At 37.5% G+C, this 26,993-nt stretch overlaps 2 protein-coding genes across 4 annotated transcripts in view; one reads left to right on the top strand and one right to left on the bottom strand.

Annotated features, from left to right (window-relative positions):
- Window positions 1-6,813, top strand: part of REL (REL proto-oncogene, NF-kB subunit) — a 34,513-nt gene extending 27,700 nt beyond the window's left edge. Inside the window, exons 5-10 of one of the 2 annotated variants that reach the window (XM_014839317.3) lie at window positions 165-305; window positions 1,455-1,559; window positions 1,671-1,883; window positions 2,458-2,526; window positions 2,652-2,723; window positions 3,806-6,813. In XM_014839317.3, coding sequence (XP_014694803.1) covers window positions 165-305; window positions 1,455-1,559; window positions 1,671-1,883; window positions 2,458-2,526; window positions 2,652-2,723; window positions 3,806-4,602 — 1,397 coding nt within the window. In that variant the 3' untranslated portion in view covers window positions 4,603-6,813. The remainder of the gene's footprint in view (window positions 1-164; window positions 306-1,454; window positions 1,560-1,670; window positions 1,884-2,457; window positions 2,527-2,651; window positions 2,724-3,805) is intronic. The other variant, XM_014839318.3, reaches the window with a different exon arrangement.
- A 2,528-nt stretch (window positions 6,814-9,341) lies between these two features.
- PUS10 (pseudouridine synthase 10) overlaps window positions 9,342-26,993 on the bottom strand; it is a 71,322-nt gene continuing 53,670 nt past the window's right edge. For both annotated transcript variants that reach the window (XM_014839319.3, XM_014839320.3), the window contains 8 exons: window positions 26,070-26,195; window positions 21,957-22,013; window positions 21,019-21,095; window positions 20,870-20,925; window positions 19,431-19,548; window positions 15,719-15,861; window positions 12,928-13,027; window positions 9,342-10,835 (listed from right to left, as the gene is read on the bottom strand). In XM_014839319.3, the coding sequence (XP_014694805.3) occupies window positions 10,797-10,835; window positions 12,928-13,027; window positions 15,719-15,861; window positions 19,431-19,548; window positions 20,870-20,925; window positions 21,019-21,095; window positions 21,957-22,013; window positions 26,070-26,195 (716 nt within the window). In that variant the 3' untranslated portion in view covers window positions 9,342-10,796. The remainder of the gene's footprint in view (window positions 10,836-12,927; window positions 13,028-15,718; window positions 15,862-19,430; window positions 19,549-20,869; window positions 20,926-21,018; window positions 21,096-21,956; window positions 22,014-26,069; window positions 26,196-26,993) is intronic.

Here is a 26,993-nt window from a genome sequence, read left to right as displayed (position 1 = left end):
TGATAATGATAAAAGGCAGTCTTGAGATTGTGGACCATTCTGTTTTTAGCACAGATTGGGATGCTACTCTAGGTTATTGGATCTGTTGGGCAGGGAGAAGGACCTGGCAGGATTTCAGTTCTCCATGACTATTTTACGTTCTTAAAGAGTGTCTGTCCTTGCAGTCCCTGAAGCACAGCTGCTTGATATTGAAGATTGTGACCTCAACGTGGTGAGACTGTGTTTTCAAGTTTTCCTCCCTGATGAACATGGTAATTTGACAACTGCTCTACCTCCTGTTGTCTCTAACCCGATTTATGACAACCGTAAGTACTTTATTTTCTTGTATTTGTAGCTTTACCTTGTTTTTTTTAATAGCTAAATTTTTTTAAAGTATTTTGGAAATTACAAAAAGAGCATGTTCATTTTGGGGAAAATTCAGACTACTGAAATAAATAACAAGGAGAGTAAATCTATAATCTCATCCTCCAAAGGTAATCACTGTCCCCAGTACATATTTCATGTTTCTTCATATATGTAGAAATATATCGTCATCATCATTATGATTATTCACACAATATTTTTGGCAACTTTAAAAAAATCATCACTCATCTTTTTCTAAACTTATTTTTTTTCTCTTAGCAAATATTTTGAACCTCTTTCCCTTTCAGACACCTTCTTCTTTTCAGTAGCTGTATATTTCCCTGTATGGCTATATCATAATTTTATTAAATCATTATCCTATTACAAGACATTTAGTTTCTTTCCTTCTCAGTGTTTTTCTTCTTGCTCTAACTTGTATTGTAGTAAATATCCTGTATGTGTATGTCTTGTGCAAATATGTCTCTAGCATAAATTTGCAGAAGTAGAAATGTTGGCAAATGCTAGATCAAAGGATATGTGTATTTATAGTTTTAAAAGATCATGAAACTGCCCTGAAATATTTTTACACGTATGCGTGTGTGTATACTCGTAGGTATGCATCCACCAATGGTGTATGTCTATACCTGTTTTACATGTAGAAGGGTAGTGGGATATAGAGCTATAAAGGTAGATCAGCGTATCCTCATCATGGAGAGCTTTGAATGCCAGAGAGAGTTCAAAATTGGGTAATATTGACCAGATAAGAGGAAGCATGAAAATTGCAATGCCATAGGGGTATGGGTATGATTTAAGATTAATCTGGTAAGAGTGTGTAGGATGGATTGGAAGAATCAGAATTTAGAAGCAAAGAGATTTAATGAGAGGACATGTCATTGCCTAGAAATGCGGTCACAAGGTTCTAAGCAGGTTGGGCAATACAGTTAGAAAGGACAGGGACAGATGTGGATAATTAATGTATTTAGCATCCTTAATTATTTATACACTAATGCTTTAATCTATCCTGTAAATTGTTTTCCTAAAATTCTCTCCATCAAAAAGGAATAATATATATTACTAGGGTAGCAACCCATTAAAACATCCTTTATATTTAGGTGCTCCTAATACTGCAGAATTAAGAATTTGTCGTGTAAACAAGAACTGTGGAAGTGTCAGAGGAGGAGATGAAATATTTCTACTCTGTGACAAAGTTCAGAAAGGTATGTATTGGGTTTTTTGTTTGCTCCATTGAATTCAGAATATATTTTAGAGTAATCGATGCATTTTACTTTGTTTTCCCATTGTTATTTCTTTGCTTTTTTACTCACTAGACGACATAGAAGTTCGGTTTGTGTTGAATGATTGGGAAGCAAAAGGTATCTTTTCACAAGCTGATGTCCACCGTCAAGTAGCCATTGTTTTCAAGACTCCACCATATTGCAAAGCCATAACAGAGCCGGTGACAGTGAAAATGCAGTTGCGGAGGCCTTCTGACCAGGAAGTTAGCGAATCTATGGATTTTAGATATCTGCCGGATGAAAAAGGTGACTTTGGTGGTAATGTTTTATGTATGTATTAAAGTTAGCCTGCTGCTAATAACATTTTCTTGCAAGATACATTTGAATACAATTATGTTTCTTCATAATTTATGTTTCTTTTCCTGAAAGGTTTCAGTTGATTTTTGACTGATTGATCTTTATGCTCTTTGCATCTCTTCTTAGGAAAGGAATCTGGATTAATTTCAAAGTATCTAAACTGCTTATCAAAATTTGTTTTATAATTGAGGTTCTATTTTGATCCCTTTTGTGCCCTTTTAATAGATGGTAAACTTCCCACTCAGAAAGTGGTCTCCATTTTCCTTATCTGCCCTTATTTCATTAGTTGACGTGGTTGACTATAGGTGTTAAAACAAAATGAATATTATAAACTATTTTTCACTAAGAGAAAAATACCCTTTATTACTGACTTGGGATACTCTTTGCAACACATTAAATCCATATTATGCACATTTATTTAAAATATTTTCTATATAGGAATAGAACACCTGTTTGTTTATTAAAGGAGAAGCAGCATATTCCTGTAATGATTCACGTGCTTTCCTTATTCCCTTCTAACCAGATACTTACGGCAATAAAGCAAAGAAACAAAAAACAACTCTACTTTTCCAGAAACTGTGGCAAGATTGTGGTAAGAATATTTTGGATTGACTTGTATTTAAATAGAATTTTGGGGTTTTTTATTTGATTTTTCAAATTTTAACTGATAGTGTTATTTTTCAAATTACATTCAATAATGGAAAAACTTTATCACAGCTGTTAGTTTTCCTGAAAGACCTAGACCTGGTCCCCTAGGATCAACTGGAGAAGGAAGATTCATCAAAAAAGGTATTTTCTCCCATATAGATATTCCTTGTGATCAGAAGGACCAGTGCTTTGTACAATATATTAGAATTCCATTCTTAGGAATGAAAACTGCTTCTTTAGTATTTTCCACTCCTACAGATTTTTTTCCTGCTTTGAACATTGAATAAGTTTATCTCAGCTTCCAAAGGTCCTGTTGGAAACTGTGATTATGTTTTTGGGATTGTTTGAGAACTTATGGTTCATATGGTGGTAATTTTACTAATTACAGTGTGTCATGGAAGAAATAGTTTCTATCTGGCCAGTCACCTATCTTTGTGAATTAAGAAGTTTTCCTGGAACGCAGCCATGCTCGTTTGATGGGATCTTTTCTGTGGCTGCTGTTTTTGCACTACAGTGACAGAGTTGAGTAGTTCCAGCCGAGGATATTATGGCCCACAAAGCCCAAAAGATTTATTATCTGGCCCTTCATAGAAAAAAGGTTGCCAGCTTCTGCTTTAGATCATTCAACTAGAATTAATTATAACTTTTTTCCTCCTTACATTCTTAAATCAGTGCTTTTTCCTGGTTTAATATGTATAGCAGTCATACAATATGTAAATAAATATAGAATCCTTAATTTTTTTCTGACTGGGAATTTTGTGGTACCTTAAAGTTATATCATTATGTCTTAGAGAGTTATGCAGATTTTCCAATCATCCCTAATGAGTATTTCCTCCATCCCTCCATTTTTTTCCTAAAAGTGGGGAATGTGAAATGATTTTGGCTGTTTAGGTTCTCACTAACTGAAATTCTGGTATTTATCTTTCACTTTTCAAAAATACCTTTATAGGGCCTCAGAAGCTAGGTTTAACTGGAGTGAAATTATCAATGGCAAAATAACTTACCGAAATTATTTTATAGGTATTTGTAAAACAGTATGTGTTACAGAATTTAGTTTTGGACTCTTGTAATAATTTTACATGCAGACTTTTTTTATTTGAAATGTTACATCAGTTTCCTTGAAAATTTTATTAGTGTGTTTGTGCAGTTTTAATTTAGAAATAATGCTTTTTGTAATTTTGTTCATTTCAGTTTTACAAAAATACATTTCTTTCCCCCCACAGAATCAAACTTGTTTTCTCATGGTGCAGTTTTGACAGAAATGCCCAGGACTTCAGGAGTTTCAAGTCAAACAGAATCCTACTATTCCTCATCTGTATCCATCTCAAATGCATTGTCACATCATGCTCCAGCCATACCCTCAATGGTGCCTCAGCCTTCTTCAAGCTGGTCGTCAGTGGCCCACCCCACCTCACACTCAGTCAATACAAATCCACTGAGTAGTTTTTCAACAGGGACACTTTCCTCTAATTCACAAGGTATCTCACCATTCCTGGAAATACCTCTTGTGACTGATTTGAATGCTTCTAATGCCTGCATTTATAACAATACTAATGACATAGGCAGAGTGGAAGCATCATCCATGTCACCAGCTGACTTATATGGTATTTCTGATGCCAACATGCTGCCTAATTGCCCTGTGAATATGATAACGCCAAGTAATGACAGCATGAGGGAGACTGATAATCCGAGACTTGTGAGTGTGACTCTTGAAAACCCCTCATGTAATTCAGTGTTACACCCAAGAGACTTGAGACAGCTCCATCAGATGTCCTCTTCCAGTATGTCAGCAGGCGCCAGTTCCAGTAGTACTGCTTTTGTTTCACAGTCAGAGGCATTTGAGGGATCTGACTTCAACTGTGCAGATAACAGTATGATAAATGAGTCAGGACCATCAAATGATACTAATCCAAACAGTCATAGTTTTGTTCAAAGTAGTCAGTATTCAGGTATTGGCACTCTGCAGAATGAGCAATTGAGCGACTCATTTGCATTTGACTTTTTTCCAGTTAACTTGTAAGATTTAAATGGTGAGTCAAGATTTAAATATTTGCAACCATTTTGATCTTACCTATATAGATGAACATTTTCTATTTCTCTGCCCAAGCCTATAAACGTGGGTTTGGGATTTTTTTGGTTTTATCTTTGAGGGCTGATAGTCCAAAAACTTATTTATCAGAGAGCAGTGTAAAACTTTGGGTATGTAGGGGATTCCTCTACAGGTAGTATTGGCTCCAGAGTGCCTTGTTTAGCTGGCAGAGAATTTATCAGGATCTGATGAAAGATGAATGCTCAGTGCTGAAGCTGCAGCTGAAAGACGGGTGAACTCACTTCCCAACTTCAGGAAGAGCTGGACAAAGTCCAGCGTGTACAGAAGATTTTGCTTCAAGAGTAGATAAATCCACACAGGCTGAACTTCTAGGCTATGATGCCCTGTGGAATCCTATATACACTGAAAGTTTGTTTAAAGCAGTAAATATTTCAGCCTAGGTTTAGTCATTATTTGACCATAAGAAGTGTATAATGAATCTGTGATATGTTAAATATTGAATAAAATCAATTGTTCTATTAAAAAAAAAAAACTTTGGTTATGTAGAATACAAAGTTGGAAACTGTCATAAAAGGAAAACTCCAAAATAGAAATTAAAAGGGCTTTACTGTTTCTTCTTATGAAACATGTGACCCGATACTGTTCACAGTGGGAATTCTGTCTTTAGAGTCCCACCACATTTCCCAGGACAGACTGAGGGGAGAGCGTTAGAGCAAGCTCCCATTTTCCAAATATACTTTTTTATATTTCTTTTATAATGTATTAATATATTCTTAGTTAAATGAATTAACTGATATTTGCTTTCAAGCAAATTTAAGGTAAAACCTGTAATGGCTATGCCATTGGAAAAATAAATTCATTACAGTTTTTGAGGCCTGTGGGCCAAGGTGACCCCTAAGGGGTTTTCTGAAGATTCTTGCAGATTCTTAGGTTTATAGTTATCCCTCAGTATCTTTGCGAGATTGGTTCCAGGAGCCCCCGCAGATAACTGAAATCTGATAATGTTCAATTCCCTTATATAATATAGTGTAGTACAGTGAATACAGTTGGCCCTCCTATTCTGATGTGGGCTTCCCCCCGCCGCCCCCGTTGTATATCTTAGTCACAGATTCTTCTAGTTGTGGGATGTGGGACGCTGCCTCAACATGGCCTGACGAGCGGTGCCATGTCCGCACCCAGGATCCGAACCCTGGGCCGCCACAGTGGAGCGCGTGAACTTAACCGCTCGGCCATGAAGCCAGCCCCTAAATGGGTTTTTTTTTAAATTAAATAAGCAGTTGACTTGTTTTGCAGTTTTCTTCTATGTAAGCCGAATTAAGGGTACTGCTACATCTGTGTTTTAGAAGATTTCCAATGGAGTTTTCATTTTTCAGGTGCTATTTACTGATCATAGAAATTATTTTATAATTTAAAAAGCATTTGGCAACCTGCTTCTCCTCTATCTTTAAATGTATTTACCCTTTCGCCTGTTCTTCTAACACCCCACTCTTCGTATCTGAGGAAAAGGTGACAGTCTTTCTTTCAAAACTCTACTTGTACACTGGATCCCTCCTCCTTTCTCCCCTATCCTGTTTCTGGATCCTCACATCACCATTTAGTCCTTCTTTTCTCTGTATAAATATGGGAAATGTCTTCTCTAGCCTAAAAAGAAAGGAAAAAGATCTTTCCTGCACACCCTCATGTTCCTTCCCTTCACATCCAGACTTAGGTTTTTAGCCCCCATTTCTTTACGATGAGACGGAAAAGAAAACAAGCAAGTTTTTGGGTATTGGACGTTCTTAAATGCATAGTTCAGACCAGATGAACCCTTCAGAAATGACTTCTGTTTTAAAAGACCACACTTAAAAATACCAGTCTGTGATGAATTGAGATCCCTGCAGAATCGCACTATCCTTTTTTTTTTTGAGTGTTTTAAGTATTTTTGTATGCTTCTTAATAACTGTAATGAATTTGGAGGGACTGAAAAAGGTAATTTTTAAAAGTTCTCAGGTATTGAATTATTTAATTGTTAAGTGTGATGTTAACATACAATCATTTTTAAAATGTCAAAATGCCTTTTATTGTACAGAATATTTTATTACCTTTGTAATATCTTTGTATACAGTGACTTTTTTTGTTGGTAATATAATAAATGGAAAAAAAATCTAAAACTCTTATTAAAATTTTGTTGCCATTTAAGAATATCAGTGAGATTTTCTTCATCTTTATAGCATCTTCCTTATAGGGAAAGGTAATTTTGGTTGCTTAGAAACATCAGGTATTTTTATGGAACGCTACAGCTGTATATACTTGCATATGTAACTGTCCTTTGAAATGTAAATAATTTTGTAGAGCACTGAAATGTCTTTTTAAAAGATTTTCATTTTCTGCCTTCCTGACTTATTTCCTGCCTGTCTCCCTTCCTGAGTAATGCAGGACAAAAGTCATTAGTTTATTCTGACAAGGTACAAATAGGTATTGCCACAGGGGGTGAAGGTGGTGGCCCAGTGTGGAACCTGAGGAGAACTTGAGGGGAGTGGGGAGGGGCATCTCGGTGACCTGGAATAAGGATGCAGCGATAGAAGACTGGTTATTTATGAGGGGGATTGATCTATTAAGTAAATATATTAAGGCTATTGTGAGCCAGTTTTCTATTAAAGGAAAGGAATTACAAATATGGAAAGGGAGAAAACTAGAGTAAGGTTGGAATAGGAAGTACTGGTATAAACTCATAGTTTTCAATATATGTAGATAAAGAAATATATGGATGTAATTGTGTGTGTGTGTGTGTGCACTTGCATGTGTGCCCACATGTGCTATGAGAGAGCTTGGGACCAGCAATGCTACAAGAGCAATGAGCACACCTAGTGCCCTAATGCATAGATATTTAGGCTTCTAAATAGGCTTCTAAATATTATTTTCCACTAAAAGGAGCCAGTTCGTCCTAGAGAAATAGCCCATTCCAAGACTGGTGCAGATGAAATACAAGATGATCTTGGAGTGTCTTTGTATTAGAAGGTAGGAGCATGCTCCAAGAATGATGGGGACATGTCAGAAGGACACAGGAGCCAGCTTGAAGGGGCACCCCCCTGGTCAAATGGATACTTAGAAATCAAAATAAATATCAGTAACAAATTATAACCCATTGAATAAAATGGGAAGCCACAAATCCACAAGGATAAGTTGTACTTTACAGTGGAATGCCAACAAATAAATGCAAAAGAATGATGGAATTAGAAAATCAGTATTTGACAATCATTGTAATGAGTCACATGAAAATCTTTCAATGAATGCTAAAACAAATTGGTGAAAGTTTGATGGTTTCTCTACAAGGCAGTTATTAAAGAGAAAAAAGAGTAACTATTAAAGGGGAGAAGTTTTGCAGACACTGCATTAACTGATCAAAGCCCAATCATCTGTAATTGCACAAACCAAAATTGTGTGACACTTGATAAGATACAAGAAGATGGTATCTCTTCTGTGGTATTCTTCCCAGCAATGTCCACCCTGAATCTCATAATAAGGAAACATCAGGCAAACCCAAATTGAGGAGCAATCTTCAAAGCAACTGGCCTGAAATCTTAAAAAATGTTAAAGTAGTAAAAGTTAAGGGAAGATGCACTGTTTGGTGGAACCTAAAGAGACGTAACGACTAAATGCAGAGTGTGGTCCCTTGACTATGTAGGACATTGTTGGGACTATTGGTGAAACTAGTGGGGTCTGTGGGTTAGATAATAGTAGCATTAGTGTTAATTTCCTGATTTTGATAGTTACGTTGTGGTGAGGTAGAATGTCCTTGTTTGTAGGAATTACACACTAATGTATTTGGGGTGATGGGGCATTGTTGGCTCAAAGGTTCAGGGAAAAGGTTCTTTGTACTTTTCTTGCAGCTTTCCTGTAAATTTGAAATTATTTCAAAATGAAAAAATTAAAAATATCATCATAAAAGTAGTACTTTTTTACACAATAAAAAAGGCTACCATTTTTAAAAATCAAAGCATACATCAAGGTTCATTCTCTTACATGGACTTAAAAATCAAAGAATAAAGCTCCAAAAGAAAAGGTTTGCCTATGTAAGATGTTTTTCTTTGGAAATGGAACTTCTAAATGTATTTCACATAGTTTGCAAATGTAACCAGTTAGCTTACTTGGGAAAGTTTTCATTTTACCAACTGTATTTATTTATTTATTTGTACTTTTCCAGGTATTCAGAGTTGACGTTTTTCGTAAATGAAGCTACAAACTATATTTGGGACAAAGAGATACCAAGAATTACAAAGGGCCCTTTCTCTTAAATGTTATTTAAAAGACTTTTAATTTAAACAAATCTATAAGGAGATCACAAAACTAATTTCAAAATATTTTTTTATAGGCAAAAGTGAAACTATAGTACTCTGGTTACTTAATATTGCCAGTTCTGCATAAAACAAAGACCTATGTTAATTTTCAACAACCTATGTCATATGAACATTTGGAATAAGTATAGCTAATGGACTCTGCTTGAAATTTTGTATAATCTCAGAAATAGAAATTTAAGAAATAAAAGTCTTCTAATTTAAGTTTACTAAATATGGAGCTTCTTAATTCTTCCATTTTGCAGATCCACTGAATTCAACCCTGAGCCAAAAAGAAACATGCAAAAGACTATCTTCCCAATTATTTATATCTCTTAGGTAGCAACATTTCCCCAGAAACTGAGAAACATTCACACAAAAGTTCTTACCTTTTTTATCAAAACTTTATTTCTGTTATCCCTTTCTCATTTTCTGGCATTGAAAATAGTCAAAGTTATTTGCCCTTATTCATATATGAAATTTCTTCATGTCATTTTCCTGATTTCTAAAGTGAATACTACATCTTAATACCTATGACCTATGCTTAATAGAGAGATGGGAAACTGAGCAATCCAATACTATCCAAGTCACGTGTGTTCTAAAATAAGCTCAGATAGTTGAATCAGGGAATGGAAATTACACTTAAAACTGAAATTTTAATGAGACTCCTTGCCGAAACTTTTAATGACCCATCCATTTTCTTTAGGTTTTGCTTATTTGATGTTTATCTTCTTCATAGTACCAACTGATGATTAACTTACGAACAAATGGTAATCATATGCGATCATATGAAATATACTTGGGCTATATTTTGGTAAACTTGATTTGGTATCTAAATTCCAAAAGTCAATTCTCATGGTTATGTGCATTTAAATGACAACCTCCAGTGGCTCCTTCTCACGGTAGGTACTCGATAATAAGGTTTATTAGAAAGGACCCTAGAGACCAAGGAACTTCACTTCTAGTCCTAGATCTGGAAGTAACTAACAATTTTAGATAAATCATTTAATTTCTATTCTTTGGTTTTCATATTTATAAAATGGTGATGATAATATCTACCTGATGAAGATGTTTGAAATTGGATAATATATTGAAGCACTCTGGAATACAATCTCAATTTTTTAAAATCTTATCCCTGGGAATGAAGTTATTCAAGGCACTTGTGTCCTCTTATTTAAAAGATTTATGAAAGTCTCTTACCATAGTATGCCTCAATTCCTAAGGTTTCACTTTCCCTCCCCAGGAAATGTATTGACAATTTTAGATTGTCAAAATAATAACTTAAAGTCATTAAGATTTGTGACAAATCACACCAAAAGTACATCTATTGGTAACAGCTTGCTTGAAGCTTACTGGGAAAATATTAATGATGTCAGATTTGCATTTGATATCTTAAAATATTATAGGATACTGTTCTGCATAAATCTAGACATAACTTTTACCAACATCATTTAAAAAATTTAGAACATGATTTTTAAAGGTGGTATGTCTCTTGTGGAAGGAAATTCTGCTGAAAGAAATTACAGCTCAGATTATCGAAGAATGTACCTGTTTGTGTACCTCTCTAAATGAAAGAATTAAGAGAGAATGGTTTCATTATTCATAGCTTGGCTTGTGAGGGTTGGAGAGGGAATGAGAAAAATCATAAGACATCCTTAGAACAATTTAACACAATGTACACTAACATAGATCCTGAGATGTTACAACCAATTAAAAAATATATAGATCAACATGATCCAAATGGTTTCCAAGACACCGTTATGGTGAGTAAACAGCCGTTTTACAGTGTTTGCTGAATGAATGTCCACATCGTACCAGGAGAACTCTCCTCTTTGTTTCCACATTTGAAAGCTAGTCATCGAGAGCAGGGGGCCAGTCAACATCTACAGACTAGAAGGAAGAAAACAAGTCATTAAAATATATTAGTGTTCTAGTAAGCATTTGCTGGTAATGCTGTATCCATTTCATCTTTTTAATATAATGCAGCAGAAGAAACTGCATTTGAGGAGCTATTGAATACCACAGTTTAACACTTTAAAATTCATTCTAGGACATGGGATTCTTGGGTCTGAGGCCTGTTCCTGAATTCATTGAGTATTTGGTTACTCAGCTGGTTATTAATTGTGCATTTTGACTGTTAAGAGACTAGAGTACATTTAAATGTTTAAAATTTTATTTATGAGTAAAGTAGCAAACAAATTCAGGTGGCAACACCAACTTGCCCTCAGAAGCTTCAGCAACTTTTATTACTCTGATCATTTTCATTTTCCCATCGTGTATTTACCAAATAGTCAAGTAGTCTATAAACTTATAGTCTTGTTTGTAAGTTAGCAACTAAATGTGAAAAAAGTGAATACGGAAGATCACCTGGAACTAGAAAAGGATTAAAGATCTTTGCCTATCACTTCAGCAGAATTTTTGTTTCTTTTAAAATTGAATTTATCCATCCCGGCTCAACCTGGTTTGGCTCTTGTAGAACAAAACTTTGATCTTCAAGTCATAACAAAATTACAATAGCAGACTATTTTGTCTCCTCATAATCAAGTTCTAGGCCTTATAATATGAAATCGCATCTTAACTACCCTAGAAAGCCGAATTTGAGAAAGTGTTTTTTTTTTTAATTCACCGTACCTGTGTTGTTTTTTGAGACTTAAGGTTTAAAACCTGAAATGATTTACTAAAAGTGATTTTGAAATTAATCTGAGTCACTTCACATACTAGATTCAGAAAAATTTTACTAGAAAAGCCCAAATAATTATTGCAGGTGTGTGTGTGTGTCTCTTTTACAAATCCCAAGAAAATATTTTGCTTCTGTTTCAGAATATAGCCATATACCGAACACCCATAAATAAGCTAACGGGTAGTTTCCCAAGCCTGAAAACTTAACATTACTGATCACAATCTTGTATGTGTTGAGGGCAGGGGAGGGTTTAAAAAGCTCCACAGGTGACTCTAATGGACAATCAGGGCTGAGGAACACTGGCCTGTGACTCCTTGACACTCCTAAGCTGTTCTGAAAATTAAGATCAAAGATGCATGCAGTTGGGATTTTCTTTAACAGGCTGTCTTCCTCAACATGATAGTCCTACTGAGGAGGCTCCTTGCAACCTTGAAAGTGCTATCAACTGGCTGCACCGCAGGAGCTGTATAAGAATCGAATCTGAAAGCACTCGAGAATTGCTAGTAAGGTCATAATGCTCCAGCAATCATTTGATTATCATAGCTGTTTTGACACTAGGCAACTGTAACCACTCCTTTTTATAACTGATAGTATTCCCAAGAGCAAAATGCTAGCCTGTCCTAAATTTTTGTTGTTGGAGGTGGGGGAGGAGGGACTCTATTCCGAATCGGATATTTGTCAAGGAGCACAGCCTGTGACAATACTTTCTGATGCTCAAATGGGAAAAACATTTATGGAGAATTGCCTGAAAGATGCATTCTATCCATTCTTCTAACTACTTAAGAATATAACCTTGTTTCACTTCAGAGTAGAAGAGCAGAGAATTTGGTTCATGTCATAGGGGTCCCTTATAGAAATGCTTTTATTAATAACCATTGGCTCATCCTATTTTCTACCCCAGACCTGCATATATGTTTCTGAGTAGGCTGCCTTAAATTCTTGATAAAACAAGACAGGACTGGGAATGAACTCTGGAGTCCATAGGACATATATGAAGGACACTTACAACTTCATTTCCTTGCTTGGTTTAAGGGTTTAGATCTCATGCCCTATGTAAAGCACAGTTAATAAATTACCTATATATTTGCAAGGATCATAAATGAGACCTTGTATTTTTAAAAAAGAAATAAAAATTCTGAAGATATTCCCTCCCTGCAGTACAATGCTACTGTGAGATTTTGACCATTTTCAAACACCCATGCAGGTGAGCACTACTATTTGGCTTAGTGCCAAAAAAAAAAAAAGCATAACCTTAGCTGAATTCAATGTGCAAATGAGCATTTTCACAATAAAATAGTGTACCTCAACGTCCAGCTCAAGAATGTCTGCAGTCACATTCATCAGAGAGCCAATGTTTGGCTTGGTTCTCCCAAAGTCTCCATGTACAAACTCTTTAATGTAGCTGGGATTTGTTTAAGGAAGAAATGAAGATAGCCAGGCAGTACCAATTGTTTGGTGAGATTTGATAGGTGAAAGGGAAATGAGAAACAAAAGCAGAAATGTTACAAAAGAGAGGTTATTTCTGAGCTATGACTTTTGATGTCTCAGAAAATAAGCCATGGCAAATCGGTTCCTACCAGCCTAGCAGCCAACATGAGGATATGGGACCTGTGTCTCCATCAAATTTACCAAAAGTCATGACTTTCTTTTTTCTTTAGCTCATCTCTGGGTGCCAAGGTTTGGGTATGGATTTTTAAAATTAGCTGTAGTTCAATGCTAAAAAATCTTAGCCTTTTTTTTTTTTTTTTTTTTTTGCCACAACTTGCATTTTGTCATCTTTCTGATCCCATTTTTCAATAACAGCAGCTGACATCTGCCAGATGGTAGGTTTCCACAGGGTCACACAAAGAGTGATCTCAATGATAGCTCTCCTTGTAACATGACCTGGTGACACAATGGCAATAGGATGGCAGGGACAATGAGAATATTAATTTAGTCTTGATGAAGGCCCTTCAGAAGGATTATCAAAGAACCTAAGTTCTAGTTGTTTGTTAACATGATTAGCAAGAGAATTATTTTAATTCTCTCTTTTTTTAAAGGGGCAACTTTGTGTTTCCTTCATAGGTCTTCAAACTTTGAAGTCAATGACTAATCCTAGTTATTAATACGATGACTAACATTCCTTACACAGGACTCTACTTCAGAAAATATTTATCTGAAAGATGTTTTTACCAGCATTCAGTAACAACTCAGCATTATGTTGCATTCTATAAACCAGCACTTAGTATAAAAATTTAATATAACTTGAATAGGAAAGATAAGTTTATTACAAATAAAAAATTAACACCATAATATGCTGATATTATGTCCTCACTTTCTGAAAGTTTATTCACTCGACTTTCACTAAATGTTTGACTCAAGCATAAGACATGTAATTATCTAGTAACTCTCTTGTTTGCTAAACTCTTAATTACTCAACAATTGTCATTCTTTTTCTCTCACTTTCTTTAGAGACTGCTACTTCTGAATAGCAATAATGAAGGAAGATGACTAAAAAGCCCCAGAATAACCTGTCAAAGGGTCCAGAGTGTTTCTTATTCATACCCAGAGGGACAAAGTGTAAGTCAAATGAACTAGTTCAGTGTACTGAGCAATATATGTGAAAAATTCATGTACTTCTGCATGTAACTGTGGTATCTACAGCCTTACCAAATAGTCTTTCCTGCTAATACCTTGAGTACATGTACACAGCTGGTTCTACAAATATTTTAATGAGATTGAAGAGACATCAGCTTCTCCAAAAGACCACTGCATTTCTTCCCAGCACAGAAAAACTAAAGCTGGGATTAGGTAAAGTTTGTTTTTTTTTTTAAATCTGTGATTTCTTTGAAATTCCATCCACATTCTATCTACAATAAGCAAATGGGCTCCAAACAACAAAGATACAAAGATCTGCCCACTATGGTATAAAGAGATCATGCTTGATCCAAACTGCAAAAATTTAGGATATTTTAGGAGTAAATAACCTATACCTGTTTCAGCTGGATAAATCACAGTCACTTCTGGGGTGAGGCAGCAGAAGAAGGGGAGAGGAGGTTGGTAGGGAAGGAGAGGCAGACTAATTACAGCAATATAGTGAGAATGCTATTTGGTGATTAAAACTTGACACTTTTTTCCTTATATCCATTAGTATATCATTAGTTTTTTGTTGTTTTTCTTTTTTGAGGAAGATTATCCCTGAGCTAACATCTACTGCCAATCCTCCTCTTTTTTGCTGAGGAAGATTGGCCCTGAGCTAACATCTGTGCCTATCTTCCTCTATTTTATGTGGGACACCTGCCACAGCATGGCTTGACAAGTGGTGTGTAGGTCCGCACCCAGGATCCTAACTGGTGAACTCCAGGCCGCCAAAGCAGAACATGCAATCTTAACCACTGCGCCACTGGGCCAGCCCCAGTATATCATTAGTTTTATACTAGCTAGAAGGCATTTTATCACTTCATGCTATTAGACCACAAAATAATATAAAACCAAGAAAGAAACAAACAAAAAACAGGAGCACCTTTGAAAAGTAAATTAAAGCTAAGACTATGGCAGCTCCATGATCTATTTTAATCAGCAACTCAGATCTGATACAAAACCTCACAAAGCAGGATAGGTTATGAACAAGTGATCAGCCTTGGACTATTCTCTTGTTCTGGGCCAGTGGCCAAATAAGGTGAAGATCAATATGTAAAGTAGGGCCATTCCCAACTACTCTCAGTGTTTAATCATCTGGGGCAAATGCTTGAAATGCTGGGAGGACCCAAATGTGGTCATGAATATGTGACAGGCAAAATGTGTAAAGACAGCAAATGAATCAATCAAAAGTGTTTCCTGAGTACTTACTATATGCTCAGCTTTGTCTGAGACACTGTAAATATTTCAAAATTCACGTTAAACTGGCTGCTGCTCCAAGGTTTAAAATGTCATTTTGAAAAATACAAATTTAATGGGGAAAAAACACCCCAAACAACAACAACAAAATGGATTCTCCTCCAACCTAATCGTTTCCCTACCCTCCTAGATCAAGTTGAACTATTTTCTAGGGCAGCCTGAACTCCTCCGATAGGGTTATGGTTAGATTATTGCTATGCAGAAGGTGAAAGGATACGTTCCAGCCTGAGTTTTCAGATAGAGGCGGAAATGATGCTCATCCACATAGCGAGTCTCCATGGAGTGAATGATGCGAGTTCTCACAGCCAGGGGCCTCCGGTGAAGGACCCGTAGAGGTGTTTTCTGGTCGATCTTTAAGTCCTAGAGGAGGATATGATACAGAACCATGCAGTCAGCTTTGCCACCCAGTGAAGGCTGTCTTAGCACCTCCTTTGTCAACAATGGCTCACCACAGACGTTTTCTTTAGAGGACCCTGTCTATCGTTGTTAGGGTAGAAACTAACTAAAATTATAATAAATTGTATCACCTAAAGTTCAAACTCTGTGAGACTTTTCATAGCCTAGTCCGTGATTACTAATTTTCTGAGTCCTAGTATGCCATAAAAAAGGCTTTGAAGTAAAATGATCCCAAGGTCTCTTTTGCTGTAATATTTAACAAATTGATTTGGACTCTGGAATTCCATCCTGCCCTTTACTTTACCAGAGCTCTTCTGGAAGACATGTTCTCACCCTTTTTTTCTTAACCCAACAGAGTGACCTAATAGTGGGGATTTCAGATTGAGGTGAGAAATGTCTGTAGAAGGCAGGACATCAGCATCACTTGTGCGTATGGATAGTCTGCATGTTTTAGGGAGAAACATACACTTATTTACAGGAGTATTTATTTGGTTCATGAAAGGATATATCTGGAAAATTAATAGTTGTATCAATATTTAGGGTAGTGTTTCAATATAATAATTACAATAAGTGTGTACAATAACACAGGGCCTCTCAATATTTGTTAGACCAGTTCAAGTTACAATTCAGATTTTATAGGGACACAGCCTTATTTTTCTCACAATTAGAGATTTCCTTTTATGTCACAAGATATAAAATGAGAAACAGAGGTTAATATTGTAAAAGGCCAACTAATTCCAAGTTTCAAAAGAGATATTGGGCCTAACCAGAAATGTAGGTTCCTAAGAACTTTGAATCCTCTCCAACTTCTTGTTGGAACAACTCCTTCCTAATTTACGTGATTAGTGAGTGCCTTAAGCCATGCTAAGGAAAGAGAGGTTTCTGTCTGGGCTCCCCTCCATCAAGTTCTCCACTAAGAAAGAAAGAGCAAGTTCTGACAAAGACTACACTTGAAACGGTGTGACTGCTTTTATCAGAGCAGCGAGTCAACAGCCTTTCCTAAGTCATGGGTTTTATGATTCTATAATTGATTTTAGAAGCACTTTGTTCTGACGAGATAAGCTGTCTCCATAAGGTCTGACATTTCTCTGGTGAAAAAGACTGAAAGAAGGATAAGGCTGAACTATTAAAGAATCTGTAAAGATATGGCCCCCACTATGGAGTACAGAAACAGCTGGCCCTTAAATGAGTGACTATGTAAGGAGTGCTCTTCTCCTGTTTCCTTTACATCCAGTCACTCCCAGGACTCTGACCCTTGAGCCAGTCAATGGAAGCACTAACTGACCTATGAGCCCCAGCACTGCTTCCAACATAACACTCGGAGCAACACATACTCCTGTGTCTTTTTTGGCCTGTGCGTTCCTAGCAGACAAAAGGAAACCACTTCATTTACTCTCACGTTGCACTCTGCTGTCCCCATACTGCTGGATTTTCAGAAACACATATAAACACACACAAATGATTTTTTTCCCTTACAAGTACGCTGCCCTTAAAAAAGAGGAGACTGTGTAGTAAACCTGAAGTGACTTTTTCTCAGAAGGAGGCAGTAACTCAGTTTTTATATTTTTTATGCCAATAGGAATATTTGAAAACTGTTTTAACCCCAACACTTAAAAAAATTATTAGAAGTCAACCAGTCTCATGAGTCCACTTGGGCTGCGGACCATTAACATAGACCCTTTCACTACTTAGTCTATACCTACGAAAATCACCTTCCAGCATCAGTTCTGAATCAGCTCCAGGCCTTCCCACAAACCGTGAATTTATTTTTTAAATGAGTTTACTTTCCCCACAGCATTCAAATGACTTGCACACACGTGAAGGAAGAGAGGTTTAGAAACTTATTTCGCAATCAAAAAGATATCTGTCTATAGTATCACTATCATCCTAAAGGCCCTAGATAACAGAGCCCTAGCCCAAGGGCCTTAGACACAGCGTCTCAGAACCTGGAAACCTGTCCTGGGTGTTGCTACAAGTCACAGATGTAGATCTACCTCTTTTTTTCCAACATTTTTAGGCACATTTACACATAATAACATAAATGGGATCACATGCTGTTTTATTCTTTTTAATAGCTATGTAATATTCCAACTTATTCTACCATTTCCTTATTGAAGGATATTCACTTTTTTTCCAGGTTTGTTGTTGATTTTGCCACGTTGAACAAAGTCAATAAACCTCCTTGTGCACAAATCCTCATGCACTGGAGTTTTATTTCTACAGGACGGAGTGCCAATAGTGGAAGTGCTGGGTAGAAGACCAGTGTATTTTTAATTTTACAGTCATCACTCCATTATTTTTCTAAAAGCCTGAAACATTTTACAGTTCTACTGACAACTATGCAACGAGCCTTCTCCTCCACTCCAACCAACAGGTGTTATTAGTCTGAGGGGAATAAAGTGATATCTTAGTGTTACTTCAATCTGGAGGTGGAACATATTTTCAGATGACTCTTGGCCATTTGGAATTGCTCTTTTTTCAGCTGCCTGTTCATATCCTTTGTTCATTTTTCTCTATTGGGTATTTGTATTTTTCATAAGTATAAATCCTGTTTGTGGTATCTTTTACCATACAATTTGTTTTCTACACAGTCATATGTATGTATGTGTGTTTAAATCACAATGTAATAACCCTCTATATACTCTTATAGCTTGTTTTTTTCCCCTTTGCATTTATCAGGAACATTTTCCTTTGTCAATAAATATTCATCTACCACATAATTTCTAACAGCTGGGTAGTAACAGTCCATCACACAGACAAGCCATAGACAAACCAGTCCCCTCGAGTAGGGCATCTAGATTATTAGAAAATATTGCCCATTTAAACAATGTTGTGATAACTATATACATTTTTGTGCCCGTTTATGCTCATTCCTTGCGTTTGAAAGTAAATTATCTTTACAGGAAGAGGTGGGGAGAGGTGGGAAGAAATATGCAAATGAACAGGCAGACCCTTTACAATGACATGCTCACGTGAAGGAAAACCTAGCATATGCCAAGATATTTGTACTCTACATATATTATCCTGTTTTGTTTACTTATAACATGTTTTATTTATGCAGTTAATCTGAGCATCAATTCTATTAGATAAACTCTATTTTATATTTCCTTTTCACAGATGGCCAAATCTAACAATAGCATTGCTGAGTATTTTCTATGTGCCAGATACTGTTCTAAGTGCTTTATATGACTAAACTCATTTAATTCTTCTAACTAATCTTATAGATTAAGAAATTGAAGCATAAGAGGCTAACAAACTTGTCCAAAGTCACACAACTAAGAAACGCAGATCCAGGATTTGCACCCGGGCAATCTGTCCTCAGAGTAAGGTTCTTAATCACTAGCAACACTGCCTCTCAAATGGGTTAGAGGAATTGCCCAGTCATTCAATCAGTAAATAGCAAAGCCAGAATTTGAAACCAGGTCTCACAGGCCCCAAAGCCCATGCTCTGTGACTTGCAGGTAATAAACTAGAAGACAAAGGACTCTTTTATGGGCAGTAGAAAAATAAAAAGAATTGGAGCACTTAACTACCTTTACATCATTTAGGAAGTCAATGTCTTTCTTCTGTATTGCTTTATTTGTCCATATTAAGGCACTGTAGGTCTTGGTCTTTTCTTCTTCACCTTCTTTCATATGCCCTATTGCCTCTCTAAACAAAAACAATAAAAGAAAGTTTGTCTGAATATATGGAACACATAAGCCTTGCCCCAAACTTCCCTTTCTTTAAAAATAGCCTTATTGAGATATAATTTACATACAATTCCCCTGTTTTAACTGTACAATTCAGTGATTTTTAGTGTGTTTATAAAGTTGTGCAGCTATCACCACAATTTTAGAATACTTTCATCACCCCCCAAAATAACTCCATACACACACACAGTCACTCCCATTCCTTATTTCCCCCAGCCCTTGGCAACCACTAATTGACTTTCTGTCTCTATAGACTTCCCTACTCTGAACATTTCACATAAAATGGAATCATACAGTACGTGGTGCCTGGTGTCGGCTTCTTTCACTTCATAATGTTTCAAGGTTCATCCATGTTGCAGCATGTGTCAGTACTTCATTCCTTTTTATTACTGAGTAGTATTCCGTTGTATGAATACACCACATTTTGTTTATCCTTGGACATTTGGGTTTTTTCTACTTTTTTGCTATTATGAATAATGCTACTATGAATATGCATGTAGAATTCTTTGTGTGGATGTACATTTTCATTTCTTTAGGGCATGTATCTAGAGGTGGAACTGCTAGATGATATGGTGACTCTATGTTTAACCTTTTGAGGAACTGCCAAACTGTTTTCCAAAGTGTTTGCACTTACAATCCCACCAGCAATGTATGAGGGTTCCAATTTCTCCACATCCTTGCAAACACTTGTTATTTTCTGCCTTTTTGATTATAGCCATCATAGTCAATGTGAAGCGGGATCTCATTGTGGTTTTGATTTGCATTTCCCTGATGATTAATGACGTTGAGCATTTTTTCACGTATTCATTGGTTATTCGTATATCCTCGTTGGAGAAATGTCCATTTAATCTTTTCTTCATTTCCCCATTTTTTATTTTATTTTTATTTATTTATTTATTTATTTTTTAGGAAGATTAGCCCTGAGCTAACTGCTGCCAATTCTCCTCTTTTTATTGAGGAAGACGGGCCCTGAGCTAACATCCATGCCCATCTTCCTCTACTTTATATGTGGGATGCCTACCACAGCATGGCTTGCCAAGGGGTGCCATGTCCACATCCGGGATCCGTACTTGGGAACCCCAGGCCTCCAAAGCAGAACGTGTGCACTTAACCGCTGCGCCACCGGGCCAGCCCCCATTTCCCCATTTTCAATTGGCTTTCTTACTGTTGAGTTGTAAGAGTTCTTTATATATTCTGGATACAATTCCTTTATCAGATACATGATCTACAAACAAAACATCCCTTTTGAAATCATTACCAGTGAGTGAGCCTACCCTTACCTTGTAACAAGCTGTAAGTCACGGACTTGGATTTTGTTAGATGAGTTATTAATTTTCTGTAGTAGCAGAAAAAGAGAAACAATTAGCAACTCTAGTTCAGTTACAGAGTTGCAGAAACGTGACGATTTCCATGTCATGAAGTGGTTTACCTGCTGAAGTTCCTTAATTTCTTGTGAAGTGAAATGTACTCTATGAGGATTCACCAGCTCAAGTGCAAAGGGCCTTCCTGGCAGCACACACCCCGTCATGAAACAGAAACGTGTTGATGGAGTTAACATTTGGGCTAATGCAAGAGGGTTAGGAGGTGTGAAAAAACGAGTTGCGCTCTAGAGGACTGAAAGTTTAGTGACATGACTACATCTGGGGGAGGGAAGAATGTGTGAAAACAATCAAGAGGCTTTTTGGGGGCTGCTAAACCCCAGCATGGGCAATATGTGAAAATGACTGCTTTCCCAAAGGTCCATGAACAAGCCTGTGTTAATTACAAAATAAAATCCAAACAACCGCTAATTGACTTGGTTCCACTAATGTAACGTCACATGTAGCAATGCCCAGGTCTACCAAGTTGCAGGCCATCCTCCTAGCCTAATCCACCAGCAAAATGGAAAAGCTGCGATTCCATGAGAGGAACAGACTATAAATCTCCAATAGCTCAGGATTAACTCTCATCATCTTTCTTGTAATTCAACAATGTAAAATGAGAGAAATAATGGCTAAGAAAGCAGAATCACTTTTAAATGAAGATGTGCTTTTTGAAAACTGTACTGGTACTACTGGAATGTTATTAAGTGGAACAATTAATAACCAAACTTTTGGACAAAATCAGGCATTTCCTTGCTAATGCACATAAAAGTCCCTTATAACCTACAGGTATGCAATAATAAGATGGCCCCTGAAGAAATGATTCTTGTTAAAACACAATCATATAATTTATAAAGGTAGCTCCATAATCCACAAAGTTTCCTCACTTGGAGAAGCTGAGATCTTCTGCCCACTTTGATTTTGACTGACTACAGTAAACCTGCTGTTGGAAAAGGGTGATAATCTGAAAGTTAGTTCTAATCAAGTGATGCTGTTGCAATCTTACCATTTCCTAATGTTCTCACATCCACGTCTTCTCTTCCAGAGGATGAAAAATTAAAACCTTTGGAAAGCAGATTAAGAAAAAAAATCAGAGACATATTAGCCCTAAGACTCTCATTCCCACCCTTTGGTAGAAACCCAATTTGTCTTGAACAATCTACAGGATAATCCCAAGATAATCCTCCTCTTTTTTTTGCTGAGGAAGACTGTCCCTGAGCTAACATCCATGCCCATCTTCCTCTACTTTATATGTGGGATGCCTACCACAGCATGGCTTGCCAAGTGGTGCCATGTCCGCACCCGGGATCCGAACTGGCAAACCCCCGGCCGCCAAGAAGCAGAATGTGCGCACTTAACCGCTGCACCACCAGGCGGGTCCCCAGAGTCTCTTAACCACCATCTATACTGCACCACCACAAAGACAGCCAGGAGAGATCAGACTCATGCCTTCAGGGACAAGCAAGACCAATCTTCTTGGACAAGGGATTGGGAAAGGCTGGGATGTTTTGGGAACGCTGCTTAGTCATTAGAGTGATAAAGTTTAAGGTCTCTGAATGTGTAGAGGTTGAAGGCTAGAACTCAGGCTCACAACCTGATTTATTCATTCAGGAACCAATACCTACATGGTGTATGTGCAAGGCACTCTGCTAGATGCAGGGTAGCCAAAGGCAAACAAGATGGACATTGTCCTTATCCTCACGGAGCTTAGCGTTTGTGGAGGGGTATGGACAATAATATAACGGGAGGGCTAGGACAAGAAAAGCACAGGAACATTCCTGCACTAGGAGCACAACTGCAATATGAACTAAGAGGTTCGTACTTACTCCTCAACAGTCCAGAAACTTTGGAGAGCACAAGATGAAGAACAAGATTGTGGGGAAGAATAGATGGGAAAGGTGGAATGGAAGGAGGGTATATACCATTGTGACAGCCATTTTTCTCCCCAGAAACATTTTATATTCAAAAGTCCCATGTAGATTTTGGAAAAAGGAAGTCCAAAAGGCTTGAAAAGTCCTATGAAAACTACACTGAAGATTAGCCCTCCTTTCTAGGATGTTTAGCCTTCCTTCACCTTTAAGAAATCCCTTTAGCAAGACAAGGCCAACACTTGTTAGAAACATAGGCTCCGAGCTGTTGTCTGTCACACACTGCCAGAGTGAAGTGGGCTCCTCTCTTCCCCACAGGGTCCAAAGCTGTGGGTCTCACAGAAAGGAGCAACCAAGGGCTGGTTAGGTAAGCGCTAGATATCTGAGGTGGACCTAGAATCAAGTTGTTAGTTAGGCTCAGAAGTCTGGGTAACCTGTGCTGTGTTAACACTGAGCAATGAGGAGCACAAGGTCAGGCTCTCCTCCAGGAATGTAGGCCAGGAAGAAAGTAGGATTGCGTAGACCTTTAAGTCCCAAAGAACCCTCCATTCCATGTTTACACTCCATCGTCAAGTTGCTAATAAACCCACAAGCAACATCAGTAGCTTCCAGTCAGTGTCAATAGACTCAAGAGTAGTGCTAACCAGGGATGGGTAGCTAAATGGAGAGTTCGAAATGGCATCTGGGAAGCTGAAAGATACTGACTCCTTGGGGCTGTGGTTTGTCTTACACCTGCCCACCTCCATGTCCAAACCAGCCACAACGTCATCAGGGAATGCGGGGATCCACAGTGACTGAGCCATAACCTGCAGCTGAGGTGGGTGGGGAGAGGGAATGAACAGGACACAAAGAGATAGGTCTACTGGCAATGGCTAAATCAGACCAGAAATCGGAGATTCATAAATTAGCCCATAAAGCTTCCCACAAACTCCAGCCTATCAACAAGAAAGAAGTGCAGAAAGCTAGGCTCCCTTTTTTCTTTTTTGAAAGCCAGGCTCTTGAGAAATCCAGAGAAACATTAAATCTAGACTAAGGGAAAAGGAGTATTTATTATATCTTTTAGAAAAAAATGTTTCAAATTTAGACCCTACATGGAGAAATGCTTTTGAGAGCAAACTTCAAAACTTTATTCATGTGCAATCATGAACAATAGCAGACAAAAAAGGAAAAGGAGCCACTGCCTTAAATATTAGGAAATACAAGTTTAAAATTTAGTTGTGTTTTCTAAACTCACATGATGCCTTATTTTATCCCCCTAATCTTGTGAGCTCTTTGAGCCTCCTGCTCAAAGGAACAGATGAATGATCAGAACTATGAGCTCGTCTACAATGGTCCTCATACCTGGGGGCAGACAGACAATGGGACTGAAAGACGGGCAGAGATGATGAAGGCCTCCGAATATCAAGAGTTTAGAGTCTATGTTGTAGCGAGTCAGTGGCCAGTTTTAGGGGAAAATTTCTTAGACACATTGATTTTGAGAGTGTGTCAAAGTTTACTACTCATTAGCTAGGGAATTAGCAAGTAGACAATATGACGTGCCCGTGTGAAGTGACTGAGAAACAAGTTTATGTCTTCCACTTAGGGGAAGGAGGCTTTACATAAGTAGCTTCGCTGCTTCACGCAATACTGACTTATTTTCATAGAGCTGTAAAACGTAGAGGTATACGAGTCAGAACCATCTTCCCAGAGTCGTCAGAGGTGAACCACAGAAACAACAAGTAATATACCTGAGAAGCACAGGATTAGCAAATTGATGCTATTAATCAGGCATTTTGAACAAGATGTTATCCCCTGACAAGGAGCCAGTTAGCACAGAGCCCCAGAGGTCAGCTTTTTCTGAAGCGGCTCTCAATAAATTTCCTCAGCACACAATTACAGATGCTAAACACAGTTTGCTTTATTTTCAGTTTTGGGACGATATTTCCCCCTCAAATGGAAAATGGTAACAAACCACCTTCATGAAAGATTGCAAAGGGGAAACATACCGCTGTTTCCAAGCCCCTTGCAGCCCTACTGGTAACGGGGCTTTCTTGGGAACCAACTAATCAGAACTGAAAGTCTCTTGAATCTTCTTACAGAAAGGGAGTGAGGTGGCCCCAAAAAAGGGCTTAAAAGAGACTTTTTGTGCTAAAGCTTTATTTTCACTTCTTCATAACTTGGATAAGTCTTAGGAGAACAACCAGTGTGTAAATGTTAAATTAAGTAGTTAAAAGCTCATGGCAATAGCCAGAGTCTTCACTGTTAAGATTTTGGAAAATATTAGGTTGCTAGGTTACTTTTCTCCATTCAGCAAAATAATTCTTAAAGACCCTTAAAAAAAGGGCCCACCTACCTGATAGGTGACAAATTATAAGAGGGATGTGGTTTGAAGTGCTTCTCTTTCCTCTTGACAAACAGAGAGCTGGAAAGGACAGCCATATTTCACCTAGATCATCTGCTTGTCATTCCCAAAGCAGGCTGGTCTTAAGGTTTTTCAGAGAGAAGGATGAATGTCTAGCTGGTCTCTCAAAAAAGGTGTTCTAATTATGCTAGGAGACCCCTTCCAAAGAGTGATATGTTTACTCACCGCCTACAGTTTTTCCTGATGTACAACGTGATTTCCTGCGATTGAAATCTTAGTCCCTTTCCTCTAGCCTAATCCTAGGTGAAATCACAAGCCTGTATGCTGCCTTTGACCTGACAGGCCTATTGAAACAAAGAAAACATAAACCTGACAGGATCTGACTCATCCCACAAACCTGGGCTGATTAATACCTAGGAAATTAAAATACAACACAACTGCCATTAAGTCTTTGTAAAATGGTGGCTGTTGATCTATTTTCTCTAGGCCTGAACTTTATCCCAAGACATATTAGTGGTTAAGATGGAATCTAGGCATTTGCCAGTGATTATCCTTGAACAAGCACTGGATGTGGAAGTTGTGTTTTAATTTACTCATACTCCCAAAAAGAGGCTAAGGTGTCCCAAGGTCAGAGCTTAACTGCATTTATTAAAGTAGTTTCAATTGTTTTGAATTTGTCCAGGAAAGTGCAGTCATCTTGAAATAAGAAAGAAATCCTTTGGCACCTTGGCTCAAATCCAGCCCAGGTCAGAGGAGCTCAGGACATGGCGATCTCTGTTCATGGGAACCTGCCAGGTAAGGGGTCAGCCAAACTTGGGTGATTTACAAAATATAAAAACCTTCCTACTACCTCTGATAAATCCATTCATGAATGACAATACAGTTAACATACGAATATTACAATACTTACTCTCTGCTTTGAATGTTGTCAAAAGATGATCTGAAATTAATTCTTCCACTGAAGATTCCAGCTTCCTTTCTCCATCAATTATCCAAGGAGTTTGCGGAAGATTCCTGGAGTACTTATTATATCTCCCTGCCAAAGAAATAGAAGTAGCTCGGATGGAATGGTGTGATTTTGACACAATAGGATAAAAAGAGAAGCAACAACTATTTATTTATTTTTATTTTTTTTAAGGAAGATTAGCCCTGAGCTAACATCTGCTGCCAATCCCCCTCTCTTTGCTGAGGAAGCCTGGCCCTGAGCTAACATCCATGCCCATCTTCCTCTGTTTTATACGTGGGATGCCTACCACAGCATGGCTTGCCAAGCTGTGCCATGTCCGCACCCAGGATCCGAACCAGTGGGCCCCCAGCCACCAAAGCAGAACGTGAGAACTTAACCGCTGCGCCAACGGGCCAGCCCCAAGCAACAACTATTTATTAAGTGCCAATATCCTAAGTGCTATGATATAAAACAAGGCTTAGCCTTCGACTAACTTACAAACTAATTGGGGGAGCCAGCACATAGACATAGGTAATTAAATGAAAAGATTTCAGCTAACAATAGAAGAGATTTCTAAAGACATGATATGAATCATCAAATGAGTTCTAAAGGAATGCTCCATATATTTATTAATCCGGTTGTCCGACTGGACAAGTGAAATATTACAGAACACACCAAGGATCTTTTTTTTTAAAAACAGCAACTACTCTTTTTACACCTGATTAATAATACTTTCGATGTAATAGTCATTGGTGATAATATATTCCAAAGAGTTCAAATATAGGAAATTTTGAAGTTTTTGTAATTAAAAAAAAAAAAACCCTAACAGAATGACTCACTGCTTTATGAATAAAGCAATGCTAAGGCAGGTAGCTTTCATTACCCCAG

Source organism: Equus asinus, chromosome 6 (assembly GCF_041296235.1).
Source record: "Equus asinus isolate D_3611 breed Donkey chromosome 6, EquAss-T2T_v2, whole genome shotgun sequence".
Taxonomy (NCBI): domain Eukaryota; kingdom Metazoa; phylum Chordata; class Mammalia; order Perissodactyla; family Equidae; genus Equus; species Equus asinus.
Note: the sequence above shows the minus strand (reverse complement) of the source record. Positions and strands in the feature narration are given on the sequence as shown.